The sequence below is a fragment of the Rhincodon typus genome, chromosome 8 (genome assembly GCF_021869965.1).
Source record: "Rhincodon typus isolate 14 chromosome 8, sRhiTyp1.1, whole genome shotgun sequence".
Lineage (NCBI taxonomy): Eukaryota > Metazoa > Chordata > Chondrichthyes > Orectolobiformes > Rhincodontidae > Rhincodon > Rhincodon typus.
Genome location: NC_063339.1, coordinates 35,535,213 through 35,561,009, shown reverse-complemented (window position 1 = coordinate 35,561,009; position 25,797 = coordinate 35,535,213). Strand labels below are relative to the sequence as shown.

General features: G+C 39.3%; 1 protein-coding gene across 4 annotated transcripts in view; it reads right to left on the bottom strand.

Moving 5' to 3' along the window:
* Positions 1-25,593, bottom strand: part of traf3 (TNF receptor-associated factor 3) — a 76,391-nt gene extending 50,798 nt beyond the window's left edge. Inside the window, exon 1 of one of the 4 annotated variants that reach the window (XM_048600377.1) lies at positions 25,373-25,593. Coding sequence is in view for 1 of the 4 variants with exons in the window: in XM_048600375.1 (XP_048456332.1) it covers positions 24,440-24,444 (5 nt within the window). In the remaining 3 variants the exon portion in view is untranslated. Of the gene's footprint in view, positions 1-24,439; positions 24,497-24,887; positions 25,314-25,372 lie in introns of those variants that run through there. The other 3 variants (XM_020514989.2, XM_048600376.1, XM_048600375.1) reach the window with 3 other exon arrangements.
* Between the last annotated feature and the right edge of the window lie 204 nt (positions 25,594-25,797).

Here is a 25,797-nt window from a genome sequence, read left to right as displayed (position 1 = left end):
GCGGGCAAGTTTCGAGCCTAGAATTGGAAGCCATAAACATAAGACAGTTGTGAAAAAGCCAAAAGCGAGAGTAGGGCAACCCTTTTTTTTAAACCAAGTCTCCTCATCATAACGATCTAAAACACAGATCTTCAGTCCATCATATCTGTGCTGATCAAAAACAACCACCAAACTATTCCAATCCCATTCCCCAGCACTTGGCCCATTGTGTTGAATGTCTTGGCATCACAAATGCACCTCTATCCACGGAAGGATTTTCTGGTTACGGACAGAGTATAATGATTCCTGGGATGGCAGGATTGATGTATGAAGAGAAACATAACCAGTCCTTGATGACTGTAGTCCAAAACCAGGGGCCACAGTTTAAGGATACAAGGTAGGTCATTTAGGACTGAGATGAGGAGAAATTTCTACACTCAGAGAGTGACGAGCTATTGGATTCTGTGCCATGCAAAGCAGTTGAGCCAAAAACATTGAATGTTTTCTAAAAGGAGTTAGATTTAGTTCTTAGGACTAAAGGAAACAAAAGGTATGGAGAGAAAGAGGGAACAGGGTATTGACAATCAGCAATGATCATATTGAATAGTGGAGCAGGCTCAAAGGGCTGAATGACCTCTACTTCTGCTCCTATTTCTTACGGTCAATTTAACTGGCCTATAGTTACCCATTTTTTGCATGAGTCCCTGTTTCATATTAAGGCATTTCATTGGCAGTTAAGGAATTTTCTAGAATCAAAGGATTTACTTTCCCTGTAGATACTTTATTTAACATCCTAGCATGGATCTCCCATCAGGCCCGGGGGACTTAGCTCCATTAGTTTCCCCAGCATTATTTCTCTATTTATAGTTATTGTATTTATTTCTGGATTTGAGCAGGTGAACGTTGAAAGGATGTTTCTCTTGTGGGAGAATCTAGAACTTGGTGTCATGGTTTAAAAATAGGGGGTCACCCAATTAAGATAGAGATAAGAAATTATTTTTCCTCTCCGAGGGTCGTGAACCTTTGAGATTCACTTCTTCAAAAGGCAGAGCATGCAGAATCTTTAAAATATCTTTAAAGGCAGAGGGAAATAAAGGAGTGTTGATTAGCAAGAGGATGAAGCTTTACAGGAATGTAGAGTTGAAGTTAAAATCAGATCAGCAGCAGAGCTCAAATGTAGAGCAGACTCAAAAGGCCGAGAGGCCTACCCTTGTTCCTATGTTCATATTTAGTCTCCTCCTTTTGCCCCTCGATTATTTACTATTTTTGGAATGCTATAAGTGTCTTCTACAATGAAATCTAATGCAAAGTATTTAGTCAACTCCTCTGCCATTTCCTCATTCTTGTTCTGTAAGGGGCCAATGTTATTTTTGGCTCCTCTCTTCCTTTTTATATATTTATAGAAGCTCTTGCTGTCCATCTTTGTATTACTTGCAAGTTTATCTTCTCCCTTTTTTTCTGGTAACCTTTTGTTAGCTTTCTCCCAAACCTCTGGCTTGTCTTACTGCTCTCACTAATCTTTTCCACATTGCAGTTTTTTTTCTTTCAAGAAGAAGCCTCTCTGCAATTATCAAACCTGAAATATTAATTCAGTGAAAATGGAAAATGCAAGCAAGCTGCTATTCCATGGGGTTGTAGGACGCAGAACAGAGAGGATTTGCTAGTAGAACTGAAAACAAGCTTGAAAGGTCTCTCTCTCTTGCACAGTAGAGTAACCAGTGACAGAACTAATTGGAAAGAAACAGAGAACTTTAAAAGGTAACTGCAATATTTGCTTACTGTCATTTACTTCTCTGTCATTTTGCATAATTTAGAAATGAATATTGATAAATCTACCTAGACTTAAAAGTCAAGAAAAGCTTCATTTTTAGCTTGTTTGTTGACATTAATGGATATTACATATTATAGATATCATTTCACATTGAATCACCTCTCTTATTCTGCTTAGAAATCCTGTACATTTCAATCTGTGATACTGAGGTGTTCGCTAATTTCATGTCTCTCCTCAATTGGTATTGCTGACACTTTGCATTGAATATCTGACACCAAGCCATTCATGGAATTTGGAAACAATAGGAAGGCTGAGCTTTTATTTATATAACGTTCACATCACCATTTGTCCAAAAATATTTCATAGCCAATAAGTTACATTTTAATAAAAGTAAAACATTTGGATGCTGGAAATCTGAGACAACCACAGAGAATGCTAGACGAATTCAGCAGGTATGGTAGTATCTGTGGAGAGAGAAATAGAGTTCACATTTTGAGTCAAGTATAACCCTGCTTCAGAACTGAAAGGGTTGAAAAACGTTTTATTTACACATATTTTTGACAGAAGCGTAGGAACAGCAAGAGGTCAGATAGTGTACAGGTTCAGTGCAAAAGACAAAGGAGATGTTAATGCTGGTAAAAGAGAAAAAGAGATGTGCAATGGGTGTACATGAAGGTGTGAAAGGGAGCAAACGGATGCTCTCTAATGAGTGCAAAAGAAACAAGACAAGGTTTTTGGCAGGGTTGGGGGGGGGGGCGGCGATTGGTGGCAGTGAAAAACAGACACAATGTGATCAGTTTCTGAAGTTATTGAACTCAATGTTGAGACCTCGAGACTGTAAAGTGCTTAAGCAGAAAATGAGGTGCTATTCCTTGAGCTTGCACTGTGCTTCGTTGGAACATTGTGGCAGGCCGAGGACAGAATTGTTAGCATGAGACCAAGACGATTTATAGAAACGACAAGCAACTGGGAGGACAGGGTATTTCCTACAAACAGAGCAAAGGTGTTTGGCAGAGTGATCATCCAGTCTATGTTTGGTCTCACCAATGTAAAGGTGACCATGTTGGGAGCAGTGAATGCAGTAGATCAGATCAAAAGTAGTATAAATAAAATGCTGCTTGACCTGGAAGGTGTATTTGGGGGACAGTAAGGACAGAGGTGGTGAATGGACAAGCGTTACAGACAATGCATAGGAAATTGCCATGGGGGAGTGAGACTGAGGATGAAGCCAGCATATCCACAGTACTCCATTTGGTTATCAATCTACAGTATGTGCTCAGGTTTTTCAAACGTGACATAAAACTACAACCTTCTTATTCCAAGGTAGGCTTGTAATGACATGAAATAATACAAAATTTTAGATTACCTGTATTAATCATTTTTTTCTCACATTTAAAGGCACTCAATACCAAATCTCCAATCTAGAAATGCAAGTACCTCCTTTTGTTTGTTAAATGGAAACATATTACTCTAAGGCTCACCACTGACGTCTGCTTTAACTGCAACAAGAATCTACCATTCCCTTTAAAAAAAGAAGATTCTACAGACAGTGGAGGAAAATCAGATTTTGAAATCGGAGTTTCAATAACACACTTACACAGCACCCACCTAAATTTTTTGAACATAAATGTTTGTGTGCCTTTATTATTTGTCAGCGCAACACCTTTGAAACATTAAAAAAAATGAGATCTTAGTTATTAATGAAGTCCTTTGTAAAGTATCAACAGAAATACCTCAGTGGGGAGAATGTTCGTTATCTTGTTAGAGGACGGAAAATAATTTGCTTTTGTAAAGGAAATTTTATGCCCAAAAGGTTAAGGGGATGTGGCTGTTTTCAAGGCAAAATGAATGAAAAGGTAGGTTTTACTAAAAACAAGGTGAAGAATAAGTCTCTTTATTATTCTGTATAGGAAACCACAAACCTAATTGCTTTTTTACCCTGAATGGAAATAGTAACAGCTGCAAATGCATAGTCTCTTAAAAACATGTACAGCATTTAATGACAGTTTTGTCTTATTATAAAATGCTTCTGAGCAGTATAATTGTCATGATCAATAAAACTTGGATGAAGGTAATTAATTAATTTTAATTCAAAGCCTTTTACTGAAGTTTGTATCTTTATAAATAAAGAGTATAGTCCTTGAGACCAGAAATACTCTTCTGTGAAAAGATTACACATATGAAATATGTCCATTCTATCAGCTGTCAGCTTATGCTTCTCAGCTTTAAACTGAAAAACACACCAATACCAGTTTGAAATATTTTATTCAGCAAGAAATCAACCCACGCTTATAGCAAATTTGAGTGCACAATACTGTGCACAAGAGGCCACAAACGTACCCTTCAACATACCACCGGGAGTATCAGTTGGCAGCTGAGATGACACAATTATTCCATTGTAGAGAATAAGTCTTTTTTATTGTCTTAAATAACAAAGAAGCATTTTTTCCCACAGGTCTCCAGTTTTCATCCCGCTATTTCCAAGTATCTGCAGGGGAAGGCACCAATCTTCAAGTAAAGGTCACAGTGCTCTTTCACAATCACTCACTTAAATACTACCTTCTATAGGACTTGCATAGTCACTGCTTTTTTGCCAAAATAAGACTGTTTGCTTTAATGGATGGTGTGGCTGAACACATCTGAGAATCTCAAAAATCTCCCTTACAATAATCAGCAGGTCCAAGATTCAATCCACGTTCAGACCTAATGACAGTTTATGAAGGTCATTTAGTCTGGTTTCTTGATATATAGAGATACTCTAATCAGAGTCAATGACTAGATTAATTCTTTATACTCTGTCACACACACAAAAAAAATTACGTCCCATTGTTTGGCTATCTTTTCTCACATAGTTAAAACAACTGCAATAGCCAATAACAAGAGTAACCCATTGTAGATTTGCATACTTTTCCAAGAAGAACAGCCATATTGGTTAATTTATATCAGCTGGTGGACAAAGTGAAAACAACTGGAGACATAGCACTGAGCAGATAACATTCAATAGTGAATATTTAACCTGATCAATTTGGATTTCCATTAAGCTGCCTCTTTGACCTTACATTCATCATAGTCATTTGTGTTTCAATTGTTGTATCGAATTCATAGTTTATTGTTGAAAGACTTCCATATTAAGTCCTCCCTAATTGTTCATGCACTTTGTTTTGCTTTGTGTCTCACAAATTCATTTAAGTTCCTCCTAGAAAGTAAATGGTTCATTGTAATCTTTGACTGTCACTGTGGGTCAACTAAACAATACTGAAATATCATTACCTGTTGCAATTAAACTTTGGTATGACCCAAATTATTTGCCAAATACAGATGATCAAGCCAAAGTGTTAACAGATCCAAGAAGACGATCTTAATTTGACAATTAAAGGCTTATCCTGTCTTAATCAACTAGTTTTATGGTTCACATTACTATCTAAGGTCTTTTTCTTAAGTTCTGAAAAGATGAAATTATTTAGGTGCAAAGTAACTGAATCTCTGGAGGTCAGACTTTACTAGACCACCCAAGGTATATAGGAGTAAGTGTTCTTTCAGGTGTACTAATGAGGTCAGAACATTTTTTTAAAAATGGGATGAGGGCATCACTACTAAGATCAGCTTTTATTACCCAGGCCTAATTGCCCTTGAACTGAATGTCTTGCTACACCATTTCAGAGGGCAGTTAAGAGTCAACTATTCTGCTGTGGGTCTGGAGCCACATGTATGCCAGGCTGCATGAAAGTGAGAGATTTTCTTCCCTAAAGGACACTACTTTATAACAATGATAGCTTCACAGTTACCAATTCTGAGATTTTCAATGTATTAATCGAATTTAAATTCCCCCACCCACCAAGGTGGGATTTGAACCCATACCCACAAACCATTAGCCAAGGCCTCAAAGTTACTAGTCCGGTGACGTTGCAACTATGCCACGATCTCCCCAAGATTTAGATGGGTAGAAGCCATTAAATAATCAGATGGCTTTCAATTAGATGGAATACCGGAGACAGTGATGTGCTGTATCGTCCTGTTTTTAACAGAGGTTTATTATTATTGTGGAACTCAGGATCAAGTGTTTTCATTTTGAGTCTGCAAGTACATTTGTAAACATGAGTATTTCTGGGTGGAATCAGCAAATCTGAAGAAAAGAGTGGTTAGTTCTATTAGAAGTAAAAATAAGCCATGTGGGTCACTGAGTCAAATGATTTTTATGACGGTAAAAAATAATTAAGTTAAATTTCTTTTTGGAACATCCCAGATGTGCTACATTGACACGTTGATAGAAATGTAGGTCCTTGCAATCTGCGTGAGGTTTATTTATGTGTTTAAGAAACATTTCAGCTTGGGAACAGGCAGTGAGAGTGAAAGTCTGCCAAGCAGCTCTAGACCAGAAGTTCATCAAGACAATTTCTGAGATGGAGTCCGTAAGTAAGAAAGTAGGATGGCTCATGCTTGTGCCAAAGGGTTGAACATAATTTAAAAGCAATCAACTTACCAAGTACCTGTGGAAGGAAGGTTCACAAAATTTCAAACATTAAAAGATATTGTTGAAAATTTTTAGAACCAATCGTAGTAAATGAAGGGACTTTCACCCACTGTGTTGGGCCAGGACTGAGGGACAGGTTCAGAGGATTTCAGATTTGAAGTATAAGTGATTGTGTTTCTTTCACGGTAAAATATAGTAGATAATCCAAGGTGAACAGTTATTGGGAACTGTTTGCTTTGTTTAGTTCTTGTATTGTAAAATCCTTTCTTTTAAACGGTAGAATCTTGTGGCTTCATTCTTTCAGTAAATAACAGATTTCATTTATCTTTAGTGTTAGAAGGATAGATTGAAAATGTTGGGATTGTTCTCCTTGGAGAAACGAAGGCTGAAAGGAAATTTGATAGAGGTTTTCAAAATCATAATTGGGCTGGACAGAATAGATGGGGAGAAGCTGTTCCCTCTCGTAAAATGAACTGGAGCAAGCTGGAATAGATTTAAAATGTTTCTTTAACACATCAAAGGGGATGTGAGAAGAACAATTTCTCACAGTGAATCATTAGGATATGGAATGCACTGCTTGGAAATGTGGTGGAGGTGTGGGCATGTGATGATTATTTGGATAGAAACAGTGTGCAAGTGTGGAAGATGTAGGAGATTGGCACGAGGTAATGATGCTCATTTGAAGAGCTAGTTCAAGCATGATGGACTAAATTGGCTCCTTCTGCGCCTTAACAATTCTACGATTCTGTAAAACATGTAACCAGCCCTTTTCTGTCTAGCATCCTATCCTTCACCTTCTGAAGTATTCAGAATTGCTATTAGTATTGCTTTCCATGTCAAGTCTGACTCACCCAATGGCCCAATCTTTGCTGACCTACATTGGCACATTTCAGTCCCCCCCATAGCATCATTCCTTAAGCACAAAAACTCTCTCTCCATAACTTTCCATTATTATGACTTCAGCCTCACAGGTATTTCCTCGCCCATTCCTGCAACGTTTGCACCCATGCTTTCAACACCTAGACACCAAGCTCCGAATTTCTGTCCCTAAACCCGGTACTTTTTATTTAAAAACAAAGTCTCCTCTCTACAATATCTCCTTCTGTGGTTGAGAATCCAGTTGCCCCTGCCTTATATTGTGCATGTGGAGCAGCAAAAGACACTTATCTAAATGAAACAAATATTAATTAAATAAATGCAACTTCTGTTATTGACCAAAAGGCTGCTTTCCAATTCTCATTAAAAAGGTCTAAAAAAACTGGATGCAAAAGACGGGTTATAGGGGTAATGAAGGAGTTAGGAACAAATCAGAATTTTGGGGCTTCATTCACCTTTTTGAGATGCAAACATTCTGCAAATCCTTCATGATGTTTTCAATAAGTCTATTTTTGTAAGGTTTCCATAGAGTCATCCTCCTACAGATTAAAAAAAAAAATCACTCCAGGCTTGCAATCCATTAGCAATTTGCATGCCATTAATAATGCAATCTGCTTTGGATAGTAAACTTTAAATTGTTGAGAATAAATGTTCATTTGATCCAATTTCCATTTCCAGGCTGTTACTCAACTGCTCCATCCCCACTGGAACCAGTTCTATTGCAGCAGACTGAATCCAACCTCGGGTGCTATCCAATCTTATTAAATAGCTGCTTTTTCTCAAAAAAAAGATTTGCTTAATGTAATCGGGGACTAAAAAATTCATAACATGCTGTTATTCATTACAGAACCAGGTTCTCTCCAGCTAATATAATTAATAAGTTTGAGAATAAAATATTAAAATTTCACCAAAAAATCTTCAGTGAAAATGCTCGGAAACTCTACAGCTTCACAGGTAATTCTCAAAAAGAATCCAAACTAGGATTTCCAATTGACACTTCTTGGGTTTTACAGATAGAGAACAACTTTCAAATTACCATGGAGTTTAGCAAGTGACTGGAGTAAGAATATTATTTCAAAAAGGAAATGTGTCTTGTGCCATACCTACAAGATGCATATATGGAATAAAACTTTCTGCCAAAGTTAATAGCTAGGGACTGAACCTATAAAGTGCAGGCAAAATGTCAAATGGATATAATTACCTCTGAAGTATAGTAAACACAGCATTGAGTAAAACAGCTTTAACCCATGCCCCATTATTTCATGCTAGTTGATCAGTCTGATCAATAAATGGATATGAAAACATCTTATTTCAATCTGGGATCATACATTACTGTGCAGTTGCAAGTGGGTTAGAGTACAGAATTGAAGGTGCATCACCATTTTCTAAGAATTAATTTTGTTTTGTTTTGTTTTATTTCAACTTACAGGATAAGCATCTCAAAAAAGGTCATCTGCCGTAAGGTAACAGTTATGAACTAACCCTACATTAGTTTCAGACCAGGTTTGAAGGTGTAGCTGAATATCACTGGAAAATTCCTCATAGTGGTTTGATGAGCATCATCCCATTACTCATTCAAGTTAGGACTGGTCAATGTGTCATAAAAGTTTTCATATAAATAAATTTAACTTGTCTAAACTTTAAGGCTCAAACTGCCACTGATTTTAGCCCTCAGAAATACACATTAGACAGCCTTGCAGTTTACAAGGGTACCCCATTCCAGAGTGGCATTCACTAGCCAAATGCTGAATGTTTAAATACATAATCTATGGTGAATGTTACACTGTAGGTAAGTTAACCGTTATAAATAAAACTTTTGGACAGTTCTGTATAGAACTTTTAGCTACAAGGCATTATCACCAACAAGTTCATTATGTTTGGACATCAACAGTAGTTCGAAAAGATCTTGCACGAAAAATCAAATTGATTATTGGATCTTAGAGTAAATTATAAAAGATCCATTATGAAATTAGGAACGAACAAACTACTTCAGGATTGTTAATTTGTTCCAATGGAACTCTAAACAAATAAATGCATCAAGCACTAATATGGCAAGGGAACTGAAAAGCAAGGCAACAAGTTCCAATAAAATCAGTTGCATTAAATTAACCTTCACCCTTTCAGGTGAATCTTCTGCACAAATCTGGACCAGAGTTATGCAGAACCTCCAGAACTAAATACATCCTTCTGCATTTGATCACAAAACAGCTTAAGCTGCTCAACTGATTACGAAAGCATCCAAGTTGCCTCAGGTAGTTGGTACACAAATAGTAGCCAGCAAACCTTCCAAAGTTTGGCTCCCTGAGGATTATATAATCACAGACAGAATGCACAGAGTTTTTCCTCATGACTCTATAAGGCAATAAAATGCCAAAACTTTCTTCACACAATTTGTGAACCTCAGTTAAATGATGAACTTACTAGTGGCTTTAATCCAACTGGAACAAGCAGCTGTCTGAAATGATTTGATATTTACAAAGAAAATATTAAACGCTGTCCACTGCTATATTTCCTTTCAGATGGTAGTACTTCAGCATTATGACCTCACGGAGATAGTGAAATTCAGATACTAGGTTTGACATAAACAATCATTGATGTGACCTTACCTATACTCCAAACAAAGCAACACAAAACAATGTACAAAATCTACAAATATAAAGCCTTTAGAATAACACTGGTTTGAATGGTTATTCTGGTAATTTGGATAATGGTTCAAATATTGTAGATGGGAGTTAACAAGTGAACAAGTACATTAATCTTCTAATTCTCTTCCATGGACTTACAAATCATGTACTGTGCTCTAACTGAATCATTTGTTGGATATAGATTACGGACCTGAAGCATCAGACGTGTGTGTTGAACTGCATTATTTAATTAACTTCAGTAATGCCAGATTTGCAAATAGGCCATAACTATTATACCATATGGTTATAGCTTTGCTATAAATCAGATATTGCCCACAGCTGAAACATTCTGGAGTGTTTCTGAAAATTCCAACAGACGAATAAGGGAAGAGAACAGGAAATTGGAATAAAAGCCCAAGATCGACCAGGACCTTGTATTGTCCATTCCTACTTCTATTTCTGTGGTCTTAAAAGCTGACAACCCTGTTACGACTCACTTAGGTAGCATATTGGAAATCAAGTCCCACTATTCCCAAAGACATCACAAAAATGAAAGGTTCTTTTAAAAAAATATGCAAAGTTCCCCATGTATGTGACTTTCAGACCTAGATTAATAGAAAACATGAACTAGCTTTCTGTATTTAACAATTTATTACAAGTAAACAGTTATAAACAGACAGCACATAAACACTATTAATTAGATCACCAATACCCTTACAAACTCCTTCTTATACACACAGACAGACAGAGTAAAATAGCTTATGAACAAAGGGGAAAGACTGGAAAGATGGTTCCATAATCTTTGTTCCCATTCTATTTTTGGGATGGTGCTTGTGTTGCTTCAGTCATCTCTCCATATACATCCACTGTTGGTAAGAAACAAGGTTGGTTCACCCATAAAAGATTTATCAGTTAAAAGTCACAATTACAACAGCTATTGCAGGAAAGATAAGTTGGTTTTCTTTGGGTTTACATGGAGTTTTAACTGCAGAGAACAGAGAGACTGTTTCCAAGGAGGGGAAGAAATAGACACAAAAAAGTATTTCTGGCAAAGAACTTTCTCAATATATCTTTTTCTCAGCTCCAAGCTGTTCAGATACCTGAGAACCAATCACACAACTGACAGGCATATAACTGTCTGTAATTGATAACTGGTCACTAGCCCATAGACCAATCAGCTTCTTGCTTCCAGCAAAAGCTGCATCTGTAATGTCCTCAGCTCCAAATCATCTGTAACTTAAACGTCAATTGCTGCTTGTTCAAATGATACCTGCAATGAGTGTCATGTTACTTGACTTTCAAACACTGGTCTTAAAACAGTTCTCTCCCATTTCAGTCCACAGTCCTCAAAAACAAAAAATAAAAAAGACATGGTCCTTGCATGGTTCAAAAAGAGCTACACCATTAAATAAAGTCAGTGATTTAGCTCACCATCTGAATATAGCATAATACTCATTACTTTTGCTTCCCATTTTTTACACATATACAAAATTCAGAGGAAAACCATAATCAAATTATTTCCTGAACTCACTCTTCCTTTGAGTCACAAACTCTTTCTTATCACTGAATCCTTAACAAGTTAAATCCCACTAATACAGGCAGGTGAGATATAACTGGTGAACTACTACCAGGCATGTCAGTGAGGTAGCCATGGTGTTATCTGGCTCATTTCCACAGGTTTACTCTACTCCTTATTGAGAGCAAATTATTTTGGATGTTCTTGCCATGCGACATTAGTCCAGAGTCTGAGACAACTGCAGTGTCCTTCAGATAAGAGTTGAATGAACTCTACAATCCCACATGCTAGTACACCCTACAGAGAAAGGTTTGAGGTGCCATGAACCAAGAAGAACATTTGGCATTCAATATAAATCCTGAAGCCAGATTCTAGTCTTAACTGATGTTATACTCAAGATAAAAATATTCGCCACAGATATCAATTCAGGATGCTACTCCTAGAAACAGTGGGATGTCTTTCAGTCCATTATACCTAAACTAGCACGAGTTCTTCCACTGTTGTTATCAACACCATTCTGATAAATAGATATTGCAAAATAGAATTATGCCAGTATATATCATACAAATCTTGACTCTATGATTATAGATCATTATAACACAAGAAGACACCAACTTTTCTGCTCGAGACATACAAACGTTTGGGTGTGAATTACAGGCTTACATCACACAAAGAAATCATGAATCTATAATAGCTGTAAATTCCCAAAATCCAACCCTAATTCAAGCTTAATATGTAGTTAACTGATTTTTAGAAGTCAGAAGTCACACGACACCAGGTTACAGTCTGACAAGTTTATTTGAAATCACAAGCTTTTGAAGCATTGCTCCTTTGTCAGGTGAAGTCCACTTTGAAAGCTTGCAATTTCAAATAAACCTATTGGACTATAACCTGGTATTGTGTGATTTCTGACTCTGTCCGCTCCAGTCCAACACCAGCACCTCCACATCACGAATTTTAAAAGAATCGCATAATATTCATAAATTTCCTGAGCTAAAGAATTTAGCAAACATTCTGAACACTTAAATGGTGACCTTCCAAGAGACCAACAAGTTGGAAAAAAAAACTGCTAGCAAATGACTTCTATAAAACTTTGGGCAGAATCTCATAGGGGCCTGAAAGAGATACTGGACAATGGCAAGATTTGTTGCAGAATCATAATGGAAAGTCCGGTTATGCCTCTTGAGTTCAGAAGCAGCTTGCTCCATCTTTATCCATTTGCCGAGTGGCAAGGCTACTTTCTTGCAGGGCAGCTGGAGTTGCCACTTTAGGGGGATTATAGATAGCTAAACACTTTATTAACAGTGTTAATATTTGTTAACATTTACCTTCTTATCATATCAAACGCACCAAATGTGCTAGACATCAAGAGTTCTCTAATCCCTGATACTTGGTGACCTCAGGTCACTAGTAGTTGTGAGGTGCCTCTGTGTTGCTCAGCACCAAATATCGTCTCAGGGCATTATCCATGGGCACCCCTCATCCACAGCCAATGGCATCCAAAATTTGACCACCCCACACAATCCTCAGAGCACCCCTTTAAGCCACTTGCAGAACACTTAGGACACTTTATTATAGGGTGCATGGTAACTAGCATTGAAAGGCTGCAGCAAAGGTGTGTGTGTGTGCAGGGACAAGCACCCTGTTCGCAGATTAGACTAGGACACATCTTAGGACTGTTTGCTTACTTGCTTAACACCAACCCACATGCTTGCAGCATCCAGGCCATGCCAAACCAGGTAGCTTGTTGTCACTTCAATATTAACATGCTCTTTTGCACAGTCATAGAGACAAGCTACTTGTCTGTAGAGATCTATTGGTGGGGGAGAAGGGCTGCTGGACATCTTGCTGTATGGCACATCAGGACATACCTACAGCATATGCCAGCTGCCCAGGCTGAAAACATGTTTATTAAACCAAATGACCATGTCAGAAAGTAGGTGAAGGTCCTCAGTCCATCAAGGGGAGAGGGGTAGGCTGTCTGCTAGGGGGTCCCACACACACAGTCCAAGGCCTTGGCTACGGTCAGGAGATATGTCTGACTATACTGCAGGGAGTGGGTGAACAGGCAGTCCTGCAGCACAAGTACTCAGAGGAATTGCCTATTGGGAAGCTGCAAACACCACAGTCAGGGGTCTGGTCAGTCATTTGAAGGGGCTATTCAATAAAGTCAGTCAGAGTTCTGGGGCAATTACAGTTCAGGGGCTGTTTGTTAATCGTTGCAGGGGGTAAAGGGGTGGCACATATCAGGGTGGAGAGGAAGACAGTGATGGCGGGGGGGTAATTGAGGCATTTGGAATAGCAGAGGGCATGGCAGGCCATAGGAGGGGGAATTATTGTCAGCGACCACTGCCATTGCATCTACAGGGGAGAGTCTAGAGGGATGTTAGCACTCAAGGAGAAGAAGGTCACAGTTTAAATATGGTGGGTCTCTACATCAGTTTGGGGCGAATGGGGGATGCATGAAAATTGGCTGTTGGGGTACAACAAGATCAACGTGGAGACTCTGGAGAAGGGAGTGGGTGTACTTGGTGAACAGGTGGAGCTCAGTGCTAATGGTGTCTATCACATGCTACCCTACCCTGCCTTCAATTGCTGTTCAATAAATGTGAAATGCAACTGGAAAATGGCTGGGACAATGCCTGGGCTGAATGCAGTCACTGTCACCCATGGGCGAAAGCACAGGATCCATATCAGCTGGACGCCAGAACATTGAAGGTGGCAAATTCATGAAGAATGTGCTTGCAAGCTCCAGTTACATTTCATGTGCAATTATTTCTTTGCCCAGTTATAACGCATGAAGACCGAACATGCTTAGACTTCAGCTGGTGATTTGCAGCATGCCACTGGCATTTGTAAATCTGACACTGTCATCTCAAAGATGCAGAAGTCAGCATCAAGACTTCAAAAGAAATCAATACTGTACAAGAGCATCCTATCACTTGAGGATGCTGTGGGAGGAGGGCAGCATTCATCATACGCCATGAAAATATGACAACGGACTGTACTGAATGTAATTAAAAGTGGAATGGTTGATGTAGGTCTAGGAAGGGAAGGGGTCAGAGTGCAGCTGAGACTCCCTTTTAAATTTAAAAAGTGTTAGTTATTCAGCCAGCATCACACCCTCACCAGATTGGCACACAGGCTGCGAACAGGACCATGGTGGAACATGTGATGGGGCTGCTGAAGATACAGTTCCAGGGCTTGGGCTGGTCTGGAGTTCCTCCAATGTAGGCCAGACACAGCACGTCATATCATCCTGCTGTTGTGCGCTCTGCAGGCAATGAGGCGATATGATAGATGCTGGGGAAACAGGAACTTCTTCTCGGAGGAGAAGAAATGAGAATGGCATATGGTAATATTGGTCTACAATTGGATGAGAAGTGGACACCACAGGGGCAGGGTACTGAGACAAAAACAGAAGTTTCTAGAAAAGCTCAGCAGGTCTGGCAGTACCTGCGAAGAAAAAGTCAGAGTTAACGTTTCGGGTCTGGTGACCCTTCCCCAGATGGGTCCCTCCTGTTCTGAGGTGGGATATTCTTTGAAGAGTCGGTGTGGACTTATTGGGCTGATGGCATGTTTCTACAATGTGGGGATTCTATGATGACTGGCACTTAACCAAGGAAAGTAATACTTAACCTTGTGTGTCAATAAATCTCATAAAAAAAGGATTGTTAATCGGGACCAACTTTTTTTTTTAAAATCATAACTTGTGCCACATATCCTGATTTATCCTGTTCTAAGAACATAAAGTCAGAGCAGTAAGCATCCATTGTTTGGAAATACCAGTTCTGCATTAACTTCAACATTACAATAGCAAAGGTAAACATGCACCATTTAAAAAAAAACTGCTTTCAGTTCACAAATGAGTGGTTCAAAATCATGTGAATTATGCAGGAGAAGTCATGTCTACAAACAGGATAATGTAGCACGTCTTTTGTCACACTTACTCCTATTATAGGGTCAGAGTCATATACAGTACTGTCAATTCAAATTGGACACCTCCCATACAATTTCTACTGGTGTAATACAGATTCCGAAGCAAGGCTCCAACACTGATTGAAGCTTCGCGCAACAAGCAAAAATGCACTTTATGGTACAGTATGCATGGGTCAGTTCCCTGCACTTTGTGGTCAATATTAGCTTCATTTATTCTTGGCGACAGGTGAAGAACTGTAAAGTGAGAGATCCTTCAGTAGATCCTTGTGCGATATTAAATGTTAACAGTAACACCACTGTTCTCTTACTCTTCTTGGAAGCAATTACCTTGTTCTCAAGTCCTCTCTGCCTCGAATGCTTCCTCAAACGAAACTGCAGTCATGCGAACTGTTCGCTGATTTCAGTTAATGGGACTTAAGTTTAGCTACCAGGTGTTCCATTCGGTTAGTCAACATCCCTATTTTAATTTCTCTCCATCTCAATAGCACAGTACCTCACCACATCAGAGATCAGAAACTCATAATGAGGAATAACACAAGGGAAATTCCTCAATCCTTCCCCCACTGAGTCAATATCACTACAATGCACATCAATTCCCGCTCAATTGATCATATATATGTACTTTTCTGTGAGATCTCAATGCAGAGGAACTCACAGAAAGTTATTCAGGAGGTTTGCATATACCTGAACCGAATGCATTTTGCATCAGCTTAACAAGAGGTTGAGAGCTTGCTTAGCAATGATATAAAGGGTATCACCAGAATACAGATTATATTGAATTGATATATTGAATTCAATTGATATTGAATTGAATAGAATACGTAATTCAAATCCACTCTTGTAAATACAGCTAGCTGTTTGTCTAGTCTCATTTGCCTGTTTTTCCCTCCTTCCCCCTCCCACCAATATCTCTTTAATGTCATCCTGTTCTGGCTCTTCCAGATCTCCTGTAGCCTGCACACTGACCTCTCTCAGACTGGGACTTCCACAATTGTTTGAAAGTCAAAAACATTATAAAATTTCTAGTGGCTGGAGAAAATTGCTTTGCTGACTCCTGCTGGAAAGCCAGACTTCCAGTGCCAGCTGCAATTGCTATATTACCCACAACTAACCATAGTTTCATACAGCGCAGAAAAGGCCCTTCAGCTTATTGAGTCTGCACCGACAATAACTACCACTAAAAGTGCGCTAATTCCAATTTCCTGCACTTGTCCAATATCCCTGAATGTTATGATATTTGAAGTTCTCAGCTAAATATTTTTTAAAGGCTGTAAGTTTTCCAGCCTCCAACACCTACCCAGGCAGCGCATTCCTGACTCCCTCTACTCGATGAGTGAAAGTTTTTCCCACATCCCCTCTGAATTTCCTGCCTCTTCGCCTAAAATTATGCCATCTCGTGACTGACCCCTCAACCAAGAGAAACAGGTACTCTCTATGCACCATGTCCATATACCTCATAATATTATACATCTCAATCACATTCCCTGTCAGTCTTCACTGCTCTAAAGAAAACAATCCAAGCCTACCTAGCGTCTCCTTCTAGCTCAATTTCTCCATCCCAGGCAACATCCTGGTGGACCTCCTCTGTACTCCCTCCAATGCCATCGCATCCTTACTGCAGTGAGGTGACCAGAACAGTACGCTGCACTGCAGCTGTTGGCCTAACCAATGCTCTCTACAACTCTAACATTACCACCTCGCTCTTATACTCTATGCCACAACTGATGAAAGCAAGTGTCCCCATATGCCGTCCCAACTATTCTATTCATGTACTCTGCCAACTTCAGGGATCTGTGAATAATTACCCCAAAATCCCTCTGTTCCTCTCAGCTACCCACTGTCCTACCATTCATTTAATGCTCACTCATCTTATTTCTTCTTCCAAAGTGCATCACATCGCACTTATCAGGGTTAAATACCATCTGCCACTGGTCTGCCCATTTGACCAACCCATGTATATTTTGCTGTAACCTACAACTGTTGTCTTTGCTATTAACCACTCTACCAATCTTGGTATTGTCTGCAAATTTGCTTAACATTCCTCCCACATTTTCATCTGTATCATTTATGTATATAACAAACAATAAGGATCCCAGTGCTGATCCTTGTGGCACACCAACGGATACTGGCCTCCAGTCACTCAAACAGCCTTCTACCATTACCTTTTGTGTCTTATTACTAAGCCAGTTTCTGATCCATCTCATCAAGTTTCCCTCAGTTCCATGTGCTTTAACCTTCTCAATCAGACACCCAAATGGGAACTTGTCAAAAGCTTTGTTAAAATTCACAAACTACATCAACTGAACTTCCCTCATCCACACACTTGGTCAAGTTTTCAAAACATTCTAACAAATTTGTTAGGCATGATCTCCCTCTGACAAAGCCATGCTGACTATCACTGATCAACCCATGCCTTTCCAAGTGGGTATTAATTTGCTCCTTCAGCATTTTCACCAATAGTTTCCCTATTACTGACGCGAGACTCATCGGTTCGTAATTTACTGGTTCATCTCTATCACATTTCTTAAAAAGTGGAACCACATTTGCTGTCCTCCAGTCCTCTGGTACTTCCACCCCTCTGTGGCCTGAAAGGAATTAAAAATTTGTGCCAATTAAAAACCATATCAAATGATCCTGGGGAAACCACCTCAGTAAGGCTCTCTCCTCTTTTGGAGATTTCACATTCATCGCACCTTCTAAGGTTGTCACCAGTGCTAGAATGTAAGTGGGACTGTCAATTCAGAACACTGCCAAGCATCACTAAAATGCTTCCTATAGCAACCAAGAGTGGAGAAAAAGCATCTAGACAGAACCCATTTTAGCAGTTATTGTTATGCATTCTGGACAAAAAAATTAGTTATAGCAGTGATAGGTAGGCAAAGCTCCTCTTCTTTTGAAGGAAGTAGCAATGAGGAGAAAAGCAGGAAATGATCAGAAGAAATCACGTCAGATACAAGGCAAATATTTTTCCCTAGTTTGAGAGTTTGATGCATTACAGAAATAGTCTCACTGGTTACAGAGCTCAACAGTTATCAGTGAAATGTTGCAGTATAATTCAACGACACAGTCAACATCAGCACATCAAAATCAGTACCACAGTCATGATACAGTTGGTGCAACAATATTCCAGAATAGTGTAAACAATTCTCACTTTTCTTTCTTCTTCCCTTTCTCCTGAAGGGCACAATTCTCAGATGTAAACAGCCTCCCGTTACACCTCAATCAAATAACTATTCTTCATCTTGGAAACTCTTCAGCAAGCATCATGAGGCTATTTTATCTGGCTGTCACATTTGCCAACAAAGATTATAACTTGAGAAGAAGACTGGGATCTTTGACTTTCCCACCATCCACTACCAGCTCTTCTGGCCAGTTGTGGCATCCTGATAGGTACCCCAGCCAAGAATAACAAATTCAGCACTGATTGGTTATGATATCTAGGACTTTGAGGTCTGTGAGATCCAATATTCACCCAGCGAGCGTTATCAGTTATTAACACGGTGTTAGAATCATTGGAGTGATTCAGGTTGATGAAAAAATATAGTTCGAATTGCAGTGGTTGGGATCTAAACACCTCCATCTGCTCCCCCCACCCTTTACCAACCCTGTTTGAAGGGCCTTGACATGATCACTCTGCAAATGTACATGGTACTGTGCAAAAACATCTACATTTAGTACTAGATTTTCCTTTCGCATGCGTTTCAGATATTGATACTTAGTGAGATGCATTTTCTTTAAAAGAAGGTCAAACATTACGACTATAGCTTCCTGGGTAACGCAGTCCTGCTAAATATTACCACATTGACGTCCAGCCAGAGTTTTGATAGCCTGCACAAAGTTCATATTAATCCGCATTCAAAAACACATTCACACATTTTCAATCAATTAACAGTCTTGATACAGTCTGGTATCAATCTAGTAAAATACTCATGTTTAATTACACACAAACTATAATTTATCATTTCCCAATTGATAAAGTGCCTTCTAAACTCTGGTGAAAAACAGTTAGCAATTTCTTCCTATTCTAGGCTGCTTATATACTTCTCATGAAAGCTAGTTGTTCTTTTTACCCTTTTTTTAAAGCAAAAAGTACCTTGCAACAATTTACCACTAACCAGTCAGTGTTCAACCAATTTGAAAAGTCTCAAACTTCTTGTCCTAACTGCATTTCAGTAAGGATTTAAGACATGAATCTTCCCCAAGCTATTGATGAAAAAAAACCCTAGCCATTTCAGAAAGTTCCATGACCCTAGTTTCTTAGGGAAATCAGTCCTAATAGAGCACAAGGGGCTGAGTGATCTTTTTAAATGTATGTCACAACACGACAATACTGCATGCCACAACAGAAACTATGTCTGGGTTTCAAATGTTTTCCAATTAATATTGCACATTACTAAAAGAAAAACAGAACACCAAAGATCATGGAAAGGGAGGGAAATGGAAATCAATGATAAAACGGTAAATTACATTTGTCAAAACTGTGATTTTCACTGATCAATCTGAATTGCTATAGCACAGCTTCTAAAATAGGAGATATTCCTCATTTCATTTGTTTCCTTCCAATGTTCTCCCTCGAGAGTGATGACACATATCAAGATAAGGTTCCAGAGACATGAGCTGCTCTTCAGCATCTCAGTTAAATAGCAATTTTTCAATCAGTAAGTCGAGTGAAGACTTTACTACTATGAACAAAAGCACATCCTGACCTTGCCGAACATTCACAAGCACCTTACCAAAGGACATTAGATAATGATAAAGTGCAAAATCCACAATTTTACACATCAGTCTCAAACGCTGTAGTTTTTAGGCAAATTATAATGCATCAGCCATCACTGCAACGGTGACCAGATAACCACAATAGATATAGGAATGAGGTTGGGTTTTTCCTGGAATGCACAGCACAGAACTACTCCACTAATTAAAGGTTTCGCTAAATGTACACACAAGAAGTGTACACAGTATGCGCATGTAATGTGAAATGTTCATATTCATATGAAATAGAGAGAGAGTGAGAGGGCTCACACATTTAGTACTCACCACAGGAAAGAAGTAGACACCCCTGTTCTTTGAAACCATTTCTTCCTCTATTCTGGCACAAAAATACTATAAATTGTGTGAAAGCTACATAATCTAAAGTTGCCATCAATATTGGTGACTAAAGATTTCTCAACAATTACGCTTTCCTCTTTTGTTGCTTACCTTTACTTACACTTCTTGCCAATTACAGCACTAATACCCTCACAAAGTCATTTAAGTCCCATTCCAGAGAACTGGATCCATATGCTGTTATTTGAGTGCAATACTGCTCTGTTTGCCGTTTTGTGTGTAAATGATCCCATGGCACTATTTGGCAAAAAGATAAGAAATGTTCTCTGGTGCCTTAGTCAATAGTTGCCTTTCAACTAACTTCACCAACACCATTGTTATTATATGGGATCTGTTGGGTGCAACTTGACATCTGAATTTCTCCATATTCCAACAGTACCTAATTTCAAAAGTCATTGGGTGCAAAACATTTAAGATATTCCATGATTGTGAAAGGTATTATATATAGTTTCTTTCTTTACAAGAATAGGATCCAAAGATTAGAAAGGACTGTCAGCTTTTAGTTAAAGAACCAGATTAGATCTTTGTTTAATTATGTTTTTTACACATCATGTGAAACACAGTATTTTGGGAATTGTGACCAATGAATAATCTTCTTGCTCAACTTACTATTACTGACAGCTCTGAGATACTTCCAGTGACAACACAGTGTCTTGAACTTACAAGGAAAGAGGTTTAGATAAAATGAACAAACTAAACAGAAATTTTAAAGTTGCTCATACACACCAGACATGGATATTAAAATCCTATATAATAGTAGTTAGCTGACCTGGTTTTGCTGGTGTTTCACAAAATAAACTGAAATATAAAGTGTATTGTATTCCCATCTAATTAATAGAAGTAGACACATTCAGGTCTGAGCTGTCGCCTACAAGCTCCATCTTTTACAGACTGCTACACTTCACATTCCCTGTGCATAAAAACCCAAGTTATGAAACTGAACGATCTATGCTCTTTCTATACAACTCAACAACTATAACTACCACAGACTCAAAAGCAAAATACTGCAGATGGTGACAATCTAAAATAATAGAGAATGCTCGAAACACCCAGCAGGTCTGGCAGTAGTCTGGAGACGGAAACAGGGTTGGCATTTCAGATGTGTGACCTTTCATCAATTCTGACGAAAAAGGTCATTGACCTGAATAATTAATTCTGTTTCTCTCCCCACGGATTCTGCCTGGCATGGTTGGTATTTCCAGCACTTTGTTTTTATTCTAAATGTAAACTAACTGCAGTCTTCCCAATAAATTAAACACACAATAAAACCCAGGGAGGTTCCAAGTTCAACACAACCTCATGCTGAATTAGCAGATCATAGCAAGCAGTGAGATGTTGCAATTCAGCATCAGTGTCCCCAGGGTTGAGAAGACAAAAAAAAATAAAATTTCTGATCCTGGTTGTTACCCAGCGACTCTGTGTGAATGTTTGGTGAACACAGAATAAAGCTCTGAAGAACACTGGAGTCAAATGAACATGTCACATAAACACATTGGCTACAACAGCAGGTCAGAGGCTAGGAATGCTGCAGGAAGCACCTCACCTCCTGACTCCCCTAAGCCAAGGCCCAAGTCAGGAGTGTGATGGAATACTCCCCACTTGCCTGGATATGTGCAGCTCCAACAACACACATGAAGCTCGACACTATCCAGGACAAAGCAGACTGCTTGATTGGCACTACATCCACAAGCATCCAGTCCCTCCACAATCAAAGCTCAGTAGCAGCAGTGTTTACTAAGTTCAAGATGCACTGCAGCAATTTACCGACGATCCTTAAATAGGACCTTCCAAACACACAACCACTTCAATGCAGAAGGACAAGGACAGCAGATACATGAGAACCCCACTACCTACAAGTTCCCCTTGAAGCCACTCAACATTCTGACTTGGAAATATATTGCCATTCTTCAATGTCGCTGCGTCAAAATCCTGGAATTCCCTCCCTAAGGCCATTGTGGGTCAACCCACAGCACACGGCGTGCAGTGGATCAAGAAGGCAGCTCACCACCACCTTCTTCTTCTCAAGGGCAACTAGGGACAGGTAGTAAATGCTGGCCAGCCAGTGATGCCCATGTCTCACAAGCGAATGAAAAAAACTGCACGCTATCTAATGTAGATTCAAATTTCAAGAATGACAATAGATCACTACTTAACATTTCTATCCCTTCCCCATCAAAAACAACAAAAACTGGGTCCAAACAAAAAGTGTCATCTTTCTGACTAAAATTGGCCATAGGGGAATCAGAAAGTTGTTACAATTTAGTGTTAGGATTCTACATTAAACGGCATTTGGAACAGGAATAGTAACCAAGGAATATTTTTTTCTGAATTGTGCAGTAATGCTGCAGAGAACTGTGGTACCTATGGAACTCTACCTCAAGACAAATCACCAGATCTAGAAAAGAAAGGGAGGGGAGAATACAAAACTAAGGAAAAAGTAGCATTTAGTGAAATGAAACTTACTTCCTCCTGAAAATTTGTAAACTTAAAAGATTGAGTTTTTTGACCTTGACAAAACCTTTGGGGCTTCATTTCTTCCATCTTGACTTGTCAAATTCAGGAACAGGCAATCTGACCTGTACACATGGATCCCAATTCTATCATTAATCTTTGAATCAGCCAATGTTAGTCAAGTTCAAGTTTCGTCCACTAGAGATTGACTACATCAACAGTCAACTATTGACTGGAAAATTCAATGCCAACTTCTAATAAAAACTGAACTTACTAAGAGATCAGTAGCTCCATCAAGCATTTTGCTTGGAATTTTCCTTAAATGGCCTCTTCCAACACACACAAACCTATATTAATGCATTGAGTGCAAAGCGTCAATACAGCCCACAGAGAAGGCAAGGTTTGAGAAGAGGGAAAAGATTTCTCTCGTTTGAATTTTCAGATACCATTGTAGCTTATGATCCATGGCCCTGCCAAATCTTATTACACAGTAATGTTAATGATAAAACAAAATCGGACTTAATGTGAGGAAAAACCAACAATAATTTTTAAAGTTTGAACTTCAATGCAAGCATTTGCACCACGATCTCTGTCTCAGGTATTGTCTGTGGAACCAGATTGATTGACAACATTAAGCCCGTAAACAAAGCCGCAACAAACTAAATTGATCATTCAACACCCGAGACTATTTCCTGGCCTATCCACATATTTCAAACTCTCCTAACCCATATGAAAACTGAAACAATAAGGAATTTACAGGAAATCCACAATATGACAGGCAGTATTTATAGAAGGAACTGAGGTGTTAATGATTGACAAAAAAGGTCATTCTTTCTTTTTCATCACAGAGGCTGACTACTCTGTTAAAGCCTTTAGCTTTTCAAATTTTGCTGATAAAAGAAATCTAGCACTGTAGCGAATAAAGTTTGTAGCAATCCCCAGTGCTAAATATATTTAAAACAAAACACAGAGCAACAGTAAAATGTAACTCTATTCAGAGTGTTTCAGGCAGGGGGTGTAATGATAGGAGGAAGGAGGGATCACTTGTCAATTTTCTCTTTGCCTTGGAGTATAAGTTACTTTCATTGTATTTGTATGGCTAGTTTAGTTTTCATCTCAGGTCTTAATGTACCTGTGCACACAGGATACAAACATCAAGTGCCTCTTCCCACCATTATTAAACTTGCAAGCAAAATGTTGTCAAATCTGTGGCATAAAAACTGGAGCTGTGTGCAGAGAGTTAATAGATTCTACTTGTTCTGGGAATGAACTGGATTCGGGGTGAAGCAGAATCCTCAATTTATTAACAAGACCCAGCAACTGACTCCACTAAAAAGTAATGCTCATCTCAATCTCACAGGCTTGATAATTAGCAACTCCTTCCAAATAAAGCAAAAGGTCTTATGCAGAGAGTCATTTGATAATACAGGTGTCAAAGATTCTGAAGAGAGATGAAAAGGCATGTAACATGGGGATACATCTCCAGTGAGCAATGAGGGCGATTTGCTGGGGACACTGTCAGCTATCCTGCGGGAGGGGTAACAGGAGCAGACCTAACAACAAAGTGCCAGGCACAGGCTCCATCCATAGCACCTCACTCACTCCCTTTTAACTACTGCTCCAAGTAATTAAAATCGGGCAAGTTTCACCATAAGGTCAAGATGGAACATTCACACATATGTTCAAAATCGATACACTTACGTTACCTCATTTTACCATTTAACAGAGCGGTGCCTGTGTAACTTGCATGCCTGATCTTTAAAAGGCCACTTCATTCTGTACACTACAGTATATCTAATTTCAGTTCGCACTTAGGGCTACAAACAGAACAGGTATTGAGAGAAGGTATTGATGAACCCTGAACGCTGAGCCTGAGCACAATTTAAACCAAATTCCATGGAGAGCGGACAGGGCGTTCAACAAATGATGGTCTCTCCGTTTGGTCTGTTATTTTTTTTGAATTTCATGTAAAGAGCCAGAGAGTCCGCCTACCAAGGCTACAGGACCCAGAAGTCTCCCTGCACAAATGCCTGGCTGAACCGAGCGAGAAATGTTCCTGTTCTCCCAGGCGGCAGGCAGCTCCGGTGCGGCTTGTACAATGTTAAACTCCCCCACCCCCCACCAGATCCCTACTGACCATGAACCGGTACTAACCCCAAATGCTGCTCTTCATCCGAGCGCCGAGTCACGGTCGGCCCCTTTGTGTTTCCTAGTCCTTCCCCCTCGAACTCACTTCGTTCTCTCTCTATCCTTCAGTCCCGGACCCAAACGTGTCAGTTTCGCGGAGCAGCCAACCGGAAAACGGCGTCTTCTGGTAAAAATGTAGTCGAAAAGCACCTCTGATTCATTGCTGCCATTTTGAACGCCTTGTAATGAAAATGACCGATTGCACAATGTTAAAATTCCCCATTTTTTCTGCCGCTGGTGCTAGCACGGATCCATTCTCTGCAATGACTGACTGTTCTGGCTGGAAAGCCCCTTATGTCAATATCACTTCCTCTGCCTCTGGAAATCCCCTTCTCTCTAAACAATATAACACCCAGTGCGCGCACACACAGCTACAGCGCTGCACTCAGCAACTCCGTGCCTTAAAGAGACACAAGTGGTTCAAAAAGTGGTGTTTATGTGGACCATCTTACCGGCTCCTAGTTGGCTGAAATTTAGAATCAACATTTGCTGAGGCACATGTTAAATCGAAAGGCTGCCAAATATGGCAGTTGAAACATTTCGCGTTAGGTTAAGGTTTGCAATAGTTAAATTGAGAAATCGTGGGTTGTTAGAAAGAAGAAAAAGAGCACCGGTCTCGGCATCAGTGACGTTAACAAATATCCAGATACAAAAAAAATGCAACGATATCTGCAATTTCGCTGGAATGAAAGAGGTTTGCACCATCTGATGTCATCAGCCTGCGAAATCGGGCTGATTCCTTCATTGGATGGTATTTGTCTACATCAACTCCTCAAAATAGCCCTCTCTCAAATTAGAATACTTGTGCCCACTTATTTTTGTTTAAATATCAAACGTCAGTCCCCTTTCCTTCCCATGAAACTCGGTAGGTTGTGAC